The sequence below is a fragment of the Carettochelys insculpta genome, chromosome 2 (genome assembly GCF_033958435.1).
Source record: "Carettochelys insculpta isolate YL-2023 chromosome 2, ASM3395843v1, whole genome shotgun sequence".
NCBI classification, from domain to species: Eukaryota; Metazoa; Chordata; order Testudines; family Carettochelyidae; genus Carettochelys; species Carettochelys insculpta.
Window position 1 is genome coordinate 166032866 of NC_134138.1, and position 16449 is coordinate 166049314.

General features: G+C 40.4%; 1 protein-coding gene across 1 annotated transcript; it reads left to right on the plus strand.

Annotated features, from left to right (window-relative positions):
• The first annotated feature begins 73 nt into the window (after positions 1-73).
• On the plus strand, positions 74-12521 carry CCDC127 (coiled-coil domain containing 127). Its single transcript, XM_074987997.1, has 3 exons — positions 74-234; positions 2031-2159; positions 9907-12521. The coding sequence occupies exons 2-3, from the start codon at positions 2039-2041 to the stop codon at positions 10575-10577; spliced, it is 792 nt and encodes a 263-aa protein (XP_074844098.1). The 5' UTR covers positions 74-234; positions 2031-2038; the 3' UTR covers positions 10578-12521.
• Positions 12522-16449: the final 3928 nt, after the last annotated feature.

Below are 16449 nucleotides of genomic sequence, written 5' to 3' on the forward strand. Positions count from 1 at the left end.
TGACGTGAGGCTAGGCTCTGAACGTCTCGTGACGCTCGATCACAGCACAGGGGGTGGGTAAAGGCGGCTGTTGTTCCCTTTTCCCCCCTCCCGTTGCAATGGGTTAGTCCGGTAAGGTGGGGCTGGGCCTGCTGGCAGGTAAGTGACAGCGGCGGTTGCTGCCAGGTGGGCTCGTGGAGTGAGTCTTCTCGTACTACGCAAGGCGCTCGCGCGGAGCCGCTGCCGAGTTTTCAGGTACCGCCCCCGGCGCGCGCGGCTCTGGGTGAGGCTGGGGGTCCAGGGATTGCTCTTCTCTGGCGGGCTGCGCGCGCGCGGGGCCGGCATTGGCCCTGTATTTAGCTAGGGCCGCTGGCGGCGCGAGTCTCAGGGGACCCTGCTGCCCCGCAGGGGAGCCCCGCTCCTTTCCAGGCCGCTGTAGCGCACCCTCTGGGGAGTCCGGTTGGGCTGGGTGAAAACGCGCCTCCTGGCGAACGCAGGTATAATCATAGGCGGGTGTCCCCGCAGCGCTCTACTGCCGGCTTGCCCCTCGCTTGTATCCTATTGCGGGATAAATCCACAGTGTACTTATGTCTCTGGCTACGTCTACACTAGCCCCAAACTCCGAAATGGCCACGCAAATGGCCATTTCGAAGTTTACTAATGAAGCGCTGAAATGCATATTCAGTGCTTCATTAGCATGCGGGTGGCCGCGGCACTTTGAAATTTACGCGCCTCGCTGCCGCGTGTCTCATCCAGACGGGTCTCCTTTTCGAAAGGACCCCACCTACTTCGAAGTCCCCTTGTTCCCATCTGCTCATAGGAATAAGGGGACTTAGAAGTAGGTGGGGTCCTTTCGAAAAGGAGCCCCGTCTGGACGAGCCATGCGGCGGCGAGCCATGTCAATTTCAAAGTGCCACGGCTGCCTGCATGCTAATGAGACGCTGAATATGTATTTCAGCGCTTCATTAGTAAACTTCGAAATGGCCATTTGCATGGCCATTTAGAAGTTTTTGTCTAGTGTAGACGTAGCCAACAAAACATTGCTGGTATTTAAAAGTTGGCTTGTGCCAATGCATTCAGACAAGTTTACTTTCCATTTTAAGGAAATGTAGAATATTTTAGGTATCCTTGTTTTGAGTATGGCCTCTTAGAGGTCCCGAGTGTCAGAAAAATATATTCTACAACTTTTGAAAAAAACTAGAAATTTGCTTCTAAAAATCCCTCACATTATAAAGCAATCCTACAACATGAAGAATATTCGCTTTCTGATATAATAATATGAACATCTATTTGGTAATTGAGTTATGTTGTAAACACTTTGTAAAACACATTTCAAAGCCCCTGAAGCTCTGTTTCCTTTTTTTTTACTTTAAAGAGTACTTACTTTGGCATCTGAGAGAGTATAACTCATATTTGTGTAATATGCAGGAGTTGAGGTGGGTAGCTGCATATCTTTTTATCAAATATGGACATTGGCATCCAGTTCTCAGTAAACATATTGACAATTAATTTTAGATTGTATGGGCTTTGGGACAGAGATGATCATTTTGTTGTGGTAGTATAGCACCTAACATAGTGGAGTCCAGGACTAGGGGTCCTAGGTGTTAAAGAAATACAACTAATATTGACAATCTCCACAGGCAGACATAGCTCTGAAAAAACATGGTGGTGAACTTCTGTCCCACCCCACCCCCCTTGCTAATTCTATACAATGCAGTGGAATAACACCTATTTCAAAATTGCTGGAAGACACAGAATTGCGCTTTTTCAAAATAAGCCATAATGGGCTCCAATGGCACTATATCAAAATATTGCTGTGTCCAGAAATCCTATTTTGAAATAGCTAGGTGCTATTTCAAAATACGTTTTTTGTACAACTGTGTTCTTTTGACATAAGATATTTTGAAATATCTTATTTCGAAAGAGGGCTGCAGTGTAGCTGTAGCCAAACTGAACTGAGATTCCTGAGCACTTTAGCCAAAACACACTGTTTTAGGTTAAATATAAAACAGGTATAGCTGACGTGATTTTTTTCTTCTATGACTCTAAAGGTGTCTCCATGAATAATTTAAATGATCCTCCAAACTGGAATATCCAACCTAATCCAAGGGACAATGGTGGTGATGGAAACAAATGGAATTACGCTTTGTTGGTTCCAATGCTGGGATTGGCTGCATTTCGTAAGTAGTGTTTTTAATAATCGGATTGTTCTGATCAGCCCCAGCACTCTAGTGAAAATACAGTATGTTGCTGTTTGTGTGTGCATGCGCCAGAACTGTCTGCTGAGTTCTCTGGATAAACAGGTTCATGTAGCATTGCATTGCTCTAGCAACTCCTCTTCTGACTAGCAGATTGGATTCGCATTTCCACAATCCAGCAGAAGCCAAATGCAGCCATTCTTCCTAGCCAGATTTGTGTGGGGGAGATGGGTCATTTCAGCACCTTAGAAGCAGGAGGAGAGAATTTTGTGATTAACCCTACTGGGAGAAAGTAAAATCAGATATAAATATTCCATAGCCCATGATGAGTCTCAGACTTGAGAGCAGGATGTAACTTGCACAGTCTAACTTGTCAGAGAAAGGATGTGTGCTTAGGAGGACTGTGTCTAGAAACCTGAGTCAGATAGTGAGCCCCATTGTGGCAGACACCTACATAATCCTCTACCTGTCCATGGAGTTTGACTGTAAAACTTGTTTACCTGGCGTGAATTGCATTTATCTTCTGTATTTTCAGAACACACAAAAATACAATTGGAAAAGTTATCAAGGAAATTGCTTTGTGGGAAAACTTCAGTGTCCTGATATATAAGAGTTCTGCCCTGTACAATAATTCACATTTGGGGACAGATCATGCATTCGTTGGGTACTCTACTGCTCAACTAAGTGGTGGTTTTCAATGCTCCTGGAATGCAGGATTATTCCCTACATATTGAAAAATAAGTATTTTGGCTCTGCAGATAGACCAGAATAAAGACAGTAAATATTTCAAAATACCGTTTGTTTACCCAGTGTTAATCTGCCCTAGGCACACGTTATAGAAATGTTTCCTGTGACCCAAAATTCCTGTTAACAATGATCTTACTGTTGAGATTACTATGCTTTAATGAATGATGTAGTGACTTCTATGTTACTGTAAGTAATGTTACCAAAGTTTTTTAAAATGTGTACTATTTATATATTCTGGGTGTGTTTACCATGTAAAGAAAAGATTTATTTTTAAAATCCTGGAAATGGAAGTAATATGAGCCTGAGACTGGAGAGTGTAGCAATCAGATGTGGCTTCCTGGATCATCTAGTCCATCCTCTTGAAGTTACTGGAGGATTTTTAAAAGTTAGGTGTATCAGACACTGCTTCAGATAACTCACTGAAGAAGGGAGGCAATGCTCTGTAGCTAGACCTCAGAGAATACTATATGCTGAACATCTTTCAGAGAAGGAATGTGTTCAGATGAACCTTTGCAAATGAAATTCAAAAACAGTCTGCAGAAGGCTAAAAATATTGGGTTTGTGCCTTTTTGATGTTCAAAGGAGACCTTGAAGTTCTCTGCATTCCTCAGGCAAATTCTTAATGTTAGAAATTCAGGATTTGTCAAAGCTGGAAGACTCTCCTGTGAAGACTGGAGAACTAGTGAAATGATGATAGTGGGAAGGCGTAGCAAGTGACAGTGACTTTTGCCAGACTCTTAAAAATAAATTATTTAACACCATCTTAAGTGCAGTAACTAAGGCTATGTCTAGATAGAAGAGATCTGTCAGCAAAAGATATGCAAATTGCACAGCAGATTTGTGAATCTCATGCCAGCAGTTCTTTTGGGTGAGGCTCTTTCAACATTTGGCCCTCCTATGTGGGGTCAAATGTCAGGAAACAGCCACCCACCGACACATCCCTTCTTCCTCATGGAACAAAGATGATTGGGAATGTTGGCAGAATGCTCCCAAAGTGACAGGCTCAGGAGACCTTTGGGCTCCCGACAAGCCTGCAATCTAGACATAGGCTAATAGTGTGACTAAAGAAAGGTTTTGTTAAAATTCTGTGCATTCACCCTGAAATTGTTAAAGCCTACACTATAAAACTGGGTGCTCCTGATAGTCTAAGGGTACAAAAAAGTTGAAAAGCTCTCCAGTTTCTAAAGGGGAATAAAACCTCCTGCAGGCTTTTTAGTATATCACCTGTAAGCAAAAAAGGTCACATTCCCTTGAGAGGGAGATTACCTTTGCAGGTCACCTTTTACTAATTACATCTCTGAACAGTCAGGTAGAAAATTTATTAACTGTTCTGAATCTTTGCCTACCAATGATCATCAATTAGAATAATTTAAAACAAATGAAAGATTTAGATCAAGCACATGGAGTATATATAGCTTAAACTTTTTTACCTATGAGTGTAACATGACAATACTTGCTGAAACTTAAAGAAAAAAAAAGTCCATATGCTTTGAGAAGACGACAGCATTCTTATGGATCACTTTTACATTATTTGTTGACCCAAAAGCATCAACTTTTTAAGTGTAACCATATTACTTATTCTAGTACACAAGTCTATAGTACATAACTGCTTTGAAAATTTCCTTCCTAAAGTTAGTGGCATCTTCCCTTCTAAATCAATTTAAGAAAATGCAGAATTCTGAGACTGAGATGGGTAAAATCAGAAAGGAGGAAGGATTTACTTGTTACATTTTCCAATAAACATGGTGATCACTAAACCCGATGACCTTTCTGCATCTCACACTTTTATTTCAAATCCTGTTGGTCATGCTTGCCATCATATACTTCTGGTTCTTTGTCTATTCCCTTCTTATCCTCTTAAAGTACTGGAACTAGTAAGTCACTCACTACATTATCACAGACACACACACACACACCTTTGTTTCATGTTAGTTAAGGTTGCTGTGTTCTACTCTTAACATTTTGCACAACTGTGAAAATGTAGCAAATACACAGTTAAGGTAAAAGGAGACCTCTTGTTTCTCCGCATACACAAATTTAAGTGATATCAAATCTTCCCCTATTATCCTTCTTCCAGAACATGTTGTTAATATTCAAGGTGTCAAACGCCGTAGATATTTGATGTATACACATAGATAGGCATATATACACTCGAGAGGGTTTTATTTCATATTTTGGAAGAAAAAACAGTTTAAAATATCTGTAAACAAGTGACTGCCTCAGGTACCTCCTCATACCATCAGGGCACCCTGTAAATTGCCCCTCACCCCAGATTCCCTCTGGGGTCCCCAGTTACTCCATAAAAAGCTTATCTTCTAATCTAGCAATGTAGTTTATTCACCAAAATATAGGGCAAATAGTCCATGATCAAAATTCTCAAAGCATAGCCATATCTCTCCCTAACCCCCAGCCCTATGCAAGTAATGATTAAAACACAGCTTTGTTTTCAGCATACCTGGGCTCTGCAAGTTCTTTGGGCAGCTACCCGAGCCCTTCTTTCTGGGGACTAACCCTGGTCTTTGCACAAGAATTCCCATGGCCCTTCTGCTGGGAGCATCACCTCTGGCCCTCTTTTGGTTCCTTTTGTGGCAGAGGGGGGGTCAGCTGTCCAGCAGATAAGCCCCTGATGCTCTTTCTTTCAGGTCTCTGGCCCTTGGCTCCAGTGCTGCCGCTTAGAGCCAGCAGATCTCGTTCTTCTGTTGCTGCTCTCCTGCATTCAGCCATCTCCCATAGAAGCATCTACGCTGAATGCAGCTGTTGTAACCTGCACATCTGCTACTAAAGCAAAAGACCCTGCCTGTCAGACTGTTGTCCTAACTTATCACTAATTTCATATGGGTGATGCTGAAATTGCTGACAACAAAGCTGTAAAATGACAAATTAGAATGTAAAAAAATTGGCTGTCATGTGTAAATACTGCTCACAGCTGAGCAAATAATGTCATCAGACTTAATGGAGCACATTGATTTGAGCTAAGCCAATGTCAGTTGTGAAAAAAAAATCACCCAAATTACAAAAGCAAAAAAAAAATAAAATAAAAAGTGTCTTTGTGTAAACTATAAAAATTTAGTTATTTACCTTAGTGTTTTATACTGAAAGCATCCCTGTATTCATTGTAAAAGGGTTCTGAAAAAAGGTAAAACGCTTGGATAAAACTTTGTCTTTTAAACAAATTGAATGTCAGTAAATTCAAAGCTTTCCTTCCCTCTACATGATATTTTCCCAAAATAAATATTGTAGAAGATACTACCTTTCTCTCCTCTGTTAAACATAAATATTTGATTCAGCTGGAACTATTGCTTTTCCACTCTCCCATAAAGTGACTCTCACTGTTTGTTTTATCTCTCGACCCTCCCTTCTCCCTTGGCTGTTATCTTTCTTCTGTCTATATTAGTTTGCATTCTCCATGAATGTAAGTTTTTGTTTTAAACTTTAAAAAGAAATTTATGTTTATGGTACTATATAGTAATGCTTGTTTAATTCAGGGACTGCAGTGGTCTGGCTGATAGCTAAGCCTTTTACAGGACTGTTCTTTATCCATCCTTTTGATAAGGGGGGGCATTGTTCATGTTGTTCCTACCTACTTCACTTTAGATGAAGGAGTCTGTGGTTCACCTGTATAGTTAATAGAACAAAGGTGGCAGAACCACATTTATGTAGCTATGAAATGGAGCAGTGCTCTGTAAGACCCAAAAGCTGTCCATCTTCTTTTCAAGGGCTTCTTATACTTTCAAGACAATAAATATACATAACTCCATGATGGAAAAGCCCTATGAATAGACAGTTACTCAGGTGACTTAACTCACCTGATTGCAAATTAAGAGACTGTTGCAATTTCAGGTATTAAAAATTTGTTATTTTTAATAAGGTACCACAAAAAATAAAAGTAGCTTGGAAAATTTGAAGTTTACAAGTATCACAGGAAAAATGTATTGAAAACAAAGAACATATACACACATGCTAGTAAGTTTATCAGAGTCCACTCCAATCCTAACATGGATTCTGGCTGATGCAGTCCTGTAAACCCTAATCACAGGGGCTTCCTTTTGGTTATAAATTAGTGTTGATTTACAAAAAGCACACTCATGACAAGTTTAATCCATTCTTTATACAGTTCAGCATTCTTTGATGTGGCGTTTCCAGAAACTGGTAATTTATATACAGTGAATCGTTCTCCCCTTGCGTATTTCCAAAAAGTTAGCTTCTGGAGGAGAGTATTTACATGCCACTCAAATATAAATCTGCAGAACTGACTGTGGCATGCAAACTGTTACTTAATTCAGCCTCTGTACCCTGTGACTTGAAGTTAGCTAATGTGAGGCTGATTTTTAAAAAATAAAACAAAAAAATTCTAGAGGGTATCCTGGCAATTACAGGCTTGTAAGCCTAACTTCAATACCAGACCAGTTGGTTGAAGAATAACAAAGAACACAATTATCAGATCGTAGATGAATATGATATCGTGGGAAAGAAGCAACAAGGGAGTCACACCTCAATCTATTAAAATTCTTTTGAGAATATAAAGAAGCGTGTAAGTAAGGGTGATCCAGCTGATGGACTTTCAGGAAGCCTTTAATAAGGGCCCCCACCAAAAGCAATTAATCAAAGTGAAGCATCCTAGGGCTAAAAAGGAAGGTCTTCTTATGGATCTGTAATGGTTTAAAAATATAGGAAACAGAATAGGAATAAATGGTCAGCTTTCACTTTGGTGAAGGTAAATAGTGGGGTTTTCCAGGGATTTGTATTGGGACCAGAGCTGTATAACATATTCATAAATTATTTGGAAAAATGAGTAAAGACTGAACTGGCAAAATTTACAGACTATACAAAATTACTTAAACCAATTAAGTGTAGAGTGTACTGCTAATAGTTTCAAAGGTATCTGACAGAACTGGATGAGTGAGCAACTATGGTTTCAAAAAAAATTAAAAAAAGGACACCCCTGAGAGGAAGTGTATCAGTATCTACCAGCTCAGAGGCTACGTCTACACTACCCCCAAACTTCGAAATGGCCATGCAAATTCCTGTGAGCAGATGGCAATAAGGGGACTTTGAAGTAGGCGGGGTCCTTTCAAAAAGGAGCCCTGTTGGGACGAGCCGCGCGGCAGCGAGCCGCGTCAATTTCGAAGTGCTGTGGCCGCCCGCATGCTAATGAGGCGCTGAATATGTATTTCAGCGCTTCATTAGTAAACTTCGAAATGGCCATTTACATGGCCATTTCGAAGTTTGGGGGTAGTGTAGACACGGCCAGATTGTGTTAATGTGTTTATATATGGAAAAAAAGATACACTTCCTCTCAGAGGAGGTACATAGATAGATACACTCCCTCTCAGGGGTGTCCTCTTTTTTTTGAAAGTTGAAATATGGTAATCCTACAGGCAACAAAATGACAGATGAAATTTAGTGTTGACAAATTTGAAGTATTGCACATTGAACAACATAATTTCAGCTATATGGACAATATGGCTGTGTCTACACGAGCCCCCTCCTTTCGGAAGGGGCATGTTAATGAGGGAGTTTGAAAGATGCTAATGAGGCACTACCGTGAATATGTAGCACCTCATTAGCATAATGGCAGCCACAGCTGTTCAAAAGTGTTGCTTTTGAATTGCGCACCGCCCGTGTAGCCGGGGCCTTTTGAAACAACCCCCAGTCTTTGAAAGCCCCTTCTTCCCAAAACAAATGGGAAGAAGGGGCTTTCAAAGATGGGAGGGTTGTTTCAAAAAGGCCCCCGGCTACACGGGTGGCATGCGATTTGAAAGTGGCACTTTTGAATTGCCACTGCTGCCATTATGCTAATAAGGTGCTGCATATTCATGAAAGTGCCTCATTAGTATATTGTGAACTCCCTCATTAACATGCCCCTTCTGAAAGGAGGGGCTGATGTAGACAGAGTTTATGATGTGGGTGTAAATTAGCTGTTAACACTCAACTATCCACTATGACTCCAAGATCTTTACCTGAAAATACCTGCTCAGGATGTAGCAGCAATGAGAAAAAGCTAACAGTATTAGGAGTCATGAGACAAGGGATAGATAATAAGACTGTAAATATGATTTCACTTTATAAGTCCATGGTACACCTATACCTTGAATATTGCATTCTGTTATGGTCACCCAGTCTCAAAAAGAGATCTGAACTGGAAAAAGCACTGAGAAGAGCAACAAAAGTGATGAGTATGGAACAACTTCCATTTGAGTTAAGAGATTGAAAAGACTTGGACTGTTCAGTTTTAAAACCAGATGACTTGGGAGGATATCATAGAGGTCTATTTAATCAGGAATGATGTGGAGAAAGTAAATACCAAGTGCTATTTATCTCTTCATGTAACATGAAACAGAGGTTAACTAAGGAAATTATTCTGAGGCAGATTTAAGACAAACACAAGAAAGTATTTCTTTGCCCAACTCATAGTGAGTCTATGGAACTTGTTTCCAGGGGCTGTTGTAAAGACAAAAGGTATATCTTAGCTCAAAAAAGAATCAGATAAATTCATGGAGCAAAGATCCATCAATCACTATTGGCTAAGATCATCAGGGAAACAATCCCATGATCTCAGTGTGCCTAAACCTTTGAATGCCAGAAGATGGGAGTGGACAACGGGGAATAGCTACATCTCTCTGTGTATTGCTGTGTTCTGCTCATTCCTTCTGAAGCATGTGACGTCAGCCACTGTCAAAAGATTCAACTAGGTGGACGACTGGTCTGACCCAGTATGGCCATTAGTACATTTTAGAAATGTAGATTCATAGACTTTAAAGCTAGAAGAAAATGTTATGATCATAAAGTCTGATGTGTATAACACAGACAATAAAACTTCTCAGTTTTTTGGACATCTGAACTGAAATTAACTTCACCTCTGTGTAGAAGCAAAAGAACTACTACTAAAAGCAGCAACAGAACCCCTTTATGAAGTACTTAAATAATTTTGATTATGCTAACATGTTTTGTTTACATATGAAATTTGTTTTATGTATGACAGGTTGGATCTGGTCCAGAGAGTCCCAGAAAGAGATAGAAAAAGAAAAAAAAGATTATTACAGAAGACTAACATCTGTACGAAGAGATCTTGAATCAAAATACCGTGACAAAATCACAGAAAATCGTCACACAGTTGCTCGCTTAGAGTTGGAGCTTGAAAGGGAACAAAAAAGAAGCCTGAGCTATCGTGAAGCCCTAATCTCCCAGAGTCGCAAATTAGTAGAAGAAAGAAGAATTCTAGAACAAGAACATGAAAAGTTAGAACAAGAAAAACAGGTTCTGCGGCGGTCAGGGGCAGCAGGTGCTTTGTACCAAAATTACCTTGCAAAGGAAGAGCAATGGCAAAAGAGAGCTAATATTGTAATAAAAGAATTTGAAGAAGCGCTTTTAGAAAGACAAGACATCTACTGCAGTTTTGTGCTGCCCAGAAACCAGCGACTAGAAATAGAGAAAAAATTACTAATTAGAGCAGCAACTGATCCTGTTGCTATGGATATAGAAATGGAAAGTGGTTTAAAAGATATTTTTAAATATGATACATATTGTGGTAGAGTGCTGAACAGAAACAAACGTCAAAATGGAAAACTAATGTGGCTTTATCTCAGGTATTGGGAACTAACTGTTGAGTTAAAAAAATTCAAGAAGGTAGAAAAAGCCATGTTGGAAAAGTGATGTTTGGGAAAAGTAGTGGCATTTCATGCACTATGGCATATGTAGTATACAAGGACTCACTGATATTCTAAAGCTGCTACTTTTCTGAGGTACATTCATCTGTTTTCACTTCGGCCACGTTTGCATTAATACCATCTGTGCAGGTGTCTCCACTCTTGGTTCCCCTCCACAGATAAGCAAACAACAAATGCACTTTAATCAGAGCAATTTATTCAGACTGTGTCAGCTGAAAGATTCACTTATGGGCAAAATTTTGAGGAGTAAAGGCTCTTTGAAGTAGCGTGGGCACTTCGAAGTGCCTGCAGCTACATGCATGCTGGCACTTCGAAGTTTGACACTTTGAAGTTGCTGCAGGGGAGAATTAGCCTAATGAAGTGCTGCCTCTTTACCACAGCACTTTATTAGTAATCTCCCATCACCCTGATTACCATGCCTCCTTCGAAGTTGGGGGCAAGTGTAGACCCAGCCTTTGTGTTCATAGCCATGCTAGCAGAGTGTGCGTCCAGCTCCTGATTTCCTGCATGGCAGTGCAACGGCATCTTTTTGTGGAACAACGCTAACTCTCAGGAAAGTATTTGGAAGTGACTTTACTGACAGTGATATTTCTTGTTATATTATTTAGGTGTGAGATACTTTCTCTAAAACCATGAAAAATGTGCAATCAAGTTTTCAAATTAGATATGCACTGTCTTCCATGCTTGGTGTGCAAGTATCACTTTACACTACATTATACATAACTATTTGCATGAAATACAAAGATTGCAGAAGCTGTTCAAATATTACAGAAGGAAAATGAATATAAAGACTTTGATTTAATGCTTACTGAAGTTAATGAGGGCATGATTGGGTCTTAAATCTGGATTGCATATGAGTTTTCTAACTGTTATCACTTAAGGGGTATTCATAGTGTGGCAAAAAAAAATCCCTTATTTTGACTTTCCAGTCCAGGTTACCAGTTTGAATTTTGCCCATCTTGATATTGCTGAAGCTCTCTATTGTTATTACTGATCGATTGCTAATGGGTTGTTTAGTTTAAGCCCATTTCTGGCAGACAGATATCCACATCTGAAAAGCCATTGTCACATGCAGCAATGTTTCAAGGACTGACTTGAAATAGAGACTAAACAACTCTCTTATCCTTATAAGTAGCTCCTCCAGATCAAGTGTGGGACTATATTACCTTAGCTCAGTAAGGAGTTAGGCAGGGAGCAAAACCATCCCCTAGATCAGGGGTCAGCAACCTTTCCAACGTGGAGTACCAAAATGTGACCTTTTGACTTCTATGTATGTTCCAAGTGCCAATAATACTTTTCAAAGTCAATAGTAGTCCTATTAGTAGTAAGTAGCTTCAGTAACAAAAAATCAAGATGCAGAGCTTTACTGTTCAGGGGGTGGTTGGTAGCATTAGTTGATCTTTTGCTAATCCACAGGCATCAGGGCCTGGAGAAAGTGCCTGGCTGAATGGGAGCGTAGGGGCAGAGCTGAGCTCCTGCTTTGCAGGCTGATGAAAAATCAGCTTACGTGCCAGTCTCGGCATGTGGTGCGGGGGTTGCTGTCCCTTTTCCCGAGATGAATTTTGGGGAGGTAACTAAGAAAAAAGATTCTTGTGGAATGTCCTTGACTTCCCTCATCTGGTTATTTCATAGGTTGTGGCCCAGGATTCTGACCTTACTGTAGAATTTAAAAGAAGTTACATATTCACAGACAAAAACAATGAGAGGATTGCAGAAAATAAAATATAAAGGCTTAATTTTTAAAGTCTGTCCTATTTAAAGTGCCTCTTGAAATGTTTCTCCTAGTCTTCAAAAGGCAAAAACAATCCCATAACAAAGGGCAAAAAGAACATGGATATACAGTATCTTGGAAGTAATGTAAATCTGTATTTAAATTGCATTTGTAGATGTTTGTGATTGTCAGTTTTTATTAAATATTGTTTACACTGCAGCAGGATGAGCAATAACTGATTCTTTTCAGAATTATAGTATGTCTGTTAGGAAGAAAATTAAATATGCTAAGGTGACAAACTTGGTCTAAATTTAGCCCACAATATCGGCTTTTTGTTTACAAGAACTAAGACCAACAAAATAATATCCATGGATATTTTTCAAATGCCAGTGGTTGTACCTGTGTTCTTATGTGTGCACCACTGTATTATCTTGCTGCCTCCTAGGCTACATCTAGACTGCAGGCTTCTGTCGACAAAACTTCATTGTTAGTTTTGTTTAGCTTTAGGTTAGTTAATGGAGGCATGACAGTGACTTAGAGGGAAAGTCCAGAAGCACATAATAGATTTAGGAGCACAAGTCCGACCGACTTTCAATGGTACTTGTGCTCCTAAAGCTGTTAGACACCTTTTAAAAGCTCAATAGATAAGACTGTGTCAGAAATTCCACTGTAAACTTTATTTTGTCCTTGGCTTTTCAAATTTTGATCTGGGGAAGTGATTGATTTTCAGTGTTCATGTATAATGTATAGTCTAAGGATCTTTTTCAGAATATTTCATACCAAATCTCTAAGCTCCTGTATTCAGTTAATCACTAATAAAAAATAAATTTTGCTGCATTGTTTAATGGGGCTAAGGACAGTTTTTTGGGCTGGTATCTTGGTATAGGACAAGCCTTTACACTCCAAATTGACACTTGTATATCTTGGTCTGAGCTTTCATCCATAGTATACTTTGGAAACCCTTTGGAAATGTCATCTTTGAAGAAAAAGAGGAATAACAAATAATAGTCTGATTCACAATGTTGGTGCTTGTATTTAAAGATAGACATATCAGCAGGCATGAGAGAGAAATACCTCAACCAGCCAGCACATTTTTCAGATAATGCTGTCTGCCTTCCACCATGCTCTTGCAAACATCCCATTCCCCTTCTTCATATAACCTGGCTCCCTTCATGCAATCTCCAAGACTCCTGATGCCTGCCAGTGGATCCGCACATTACCCCAAACCACGGCCAGTGTTCAGAGGCTCTTGGGGGGGGGGGGGGCAGTTCAATGAGTGATCTAATTAATGTCAGACTCAATGAGCCAAAATGATCTAATAGGGAACTGGCAAGCCTCCTCAGTCCATTTGGGGTGGCAGAGAGGGATACAAAATAGTCTCTGCTCCTTGGCTCACACTTGTTCACTCCCACAAAGTGCAACCAGCTTTTCTGCTCTGTCACCTTCCTCCCAATCTACCAGTTCCCCCATCTTGCTGTTATCTTGTCCCTTTACTCTCTTCAACTACCTGACAATGCCTCCTAACATCTTTCCTGTCATATAACCTTAACTAAACTGATGAGACTCCCTGAGCCTTTATTCTTAAGCTCCCGCTTCTCTATAGTGCCAGCACCACTGCATCACTTCCTTAATATTCTAAATAATTAGATAAATAGTAGCTAGACAGAAACTCGGAAAATAATCGGTGTATGTATGCTGCATACACAACATGCTTTCATTGCTAAAGATACATTGAGAGTTCCTTGGTAAGTCATGTTTTTACACTTAGCCTACTCTCATCACTGTGGGCATGTCTGCATAGCAGGGTTTTTCTGAAATTACTTATTTTGATGTTAGAAGATTGAAATAAGTTCAGGAAACTGCATTGACATTCCCGGAGCATTTTGAAAATGAACATTCACACTTAGAGAGCTCCATTTCAAATTAAGAGCAGTTTATTTTGGGCATGTATCTCATCGTGCCTGATGTCTCTTTCCCGTGCTAGGCATTGTGGGATGTCAACGACAAACCCCACTGCCAAATTTGTCCATGTTTATTCTGGGGATACCATCACTGGACCTAACCATGTTAGTTACAAGATCAAAGGTACATTCTCCTGCGCTTTGAGCAATGTTATATATGCCATTATGTGCAAACAATGCCCTGCCACTATGTACATTAGACAGATTGGGCAAAACCTTCTCCAAAGAATAAATGGACATAGAGCAGACATCAGGAATCCCAATACACATAAGCTGATCAGTGAACGCTTCAGTGGAGTGGGCCATTCTGTTAAAGAGCTGAGAATGTGTGTCCTAGAACAAAAAGAATTTAAAAACAGATTACAGGTATAAATTCATTAATTGGAATTCTTAGTCAAATTTGACACATTAACAGGTGGTATGCACAGAAACACCAATTATCTGGCACATTACAATCTGTTAGTCTCTAAGGTGCCACAAGACTTCTTGTTCTCGAAGCTACAGACTAACACGGCTACCTCTCTGATACTGATTACAAAGACTGCTTCCCTTCCTTTGATGCTTGTAATTATCTCAGGGAGGACACTTAACATCCCCGCCTTCCTTTCACCCTCCTCCTTCTGTCCTATGTACTTGATTTGTCAGTTTTTAATTGCAATTTTTTTCTTTGGTCCTCTGTAGTTATAAATGTCCGTCTATTGGAAATGAGATTGATCTGATGAAATGGGTCTGTCCCATGAACGCTCATCACTGAATAAATCATTTTGTTAGGCTAAAGTGCTATATTTCTGCTAGGTTTTTTTGTTGTTTTTTTTTTTTAAGAAACGTATTTCAGTTTGTCTAGCTATTTGATGATAATAATGCCTGATTGAAAACGTGTGGCTTGGGAGAGTGGGCCAATTAAAATTAGCTTAGATCTTTAAATAAGTAAGAAAAATACTTACTGAATAGCTGCTCAACCATTATATTCCACAGCTGTCCCAGTTTTAACAAGATGTGTTGTGATTACTTGATCTGTTGCTCTGTCCCAAATCCATAGAATAGCCTTTGCTAAAAATGTATAAATTATTGGAGGAAGTGATTTTTTTTTCTTTTTTTAATTACACCTTTGTTGCCTTGTAATGTTCACACATTTTCTTGTTCTATAAAGATAAAGTGCTTGGCTGAGTTAATGTGCCTGCAATCCACTTGTGCTTTGATCCAATAAAAGCTATACATTTGTTGCCCATTTGTAGGCAAATGATTTTTGAGAGGAATGACTTTCCGGTGTCTGGCAAATATATAGCTTTAAAACATGTCACGTTCCCAATGTAATGGATTTCTTTAGAAATTAATTTTAGGATCTGTGGCAGAGTTTTATTGATGTCCCTGGGCAAGATGAGCTTGTTCTAAGAGATAAGCAATTGGATTGAAATTTTCAGCGCCCCGCATAATAACTAATTATATTGACTTTGTACATGAGAATAACATATTCTGGGCCAAATTCCTTGTAATTTTCACAACCATGAAACTTCCTAATTAGCGCCATAGAGGGGCCCAAGGCACCCAGCGCAAAGTAGGGAGGAACGCTGCCCCACCCCACACCCAGCTTCCAGCCTGGTGGCCAGGGGGCGGGACTGCCTGAACCAGGCAGCTGTTCCCTAGCCTGAGAACAACCATGGACCAAGTAGCCTAGCCCTGGATCTTCCAAACTGAAACACAGCCCTGAGCCCCACACCAGCACCCTGTAACAGCTGGAGCCCCCTGCCATGGCCACGTTGGCCCAGTTCCACATTCACCCCAAGCCCTGGCCAAAGTGGCCTGTCCTCAAAGCCCCCATGCTCTGGCCCAGCTCCAGAGCTCCTGCCCCTTACATCAGCCCCACCCCAGAGCTTTCACCCCCATTCAGAGCCCTCACAGTCCTTCTCCCCAATTCTGTGTCAGGCCAGAATCTCCTCCCATACTCAGAATCCCTTGGACCCGCTCCTACCACGTGAATTTTGTTATGTGCAGCAATATGAAGGTGATGTGCCATGCATATTGGTGCACATAAAATTCATTCTGCTCAGGAGTGGGAAAAATTAGAGGGCATGCTGATTCTGGGGAACAGAAAATTTCCATTACAAACTCATCAGCAGTTTTACAAGCACACAAGGGTTGGGGAACCCCACTGCCAGGCATGTCTACCCAGCAAAAACAGAAAACTT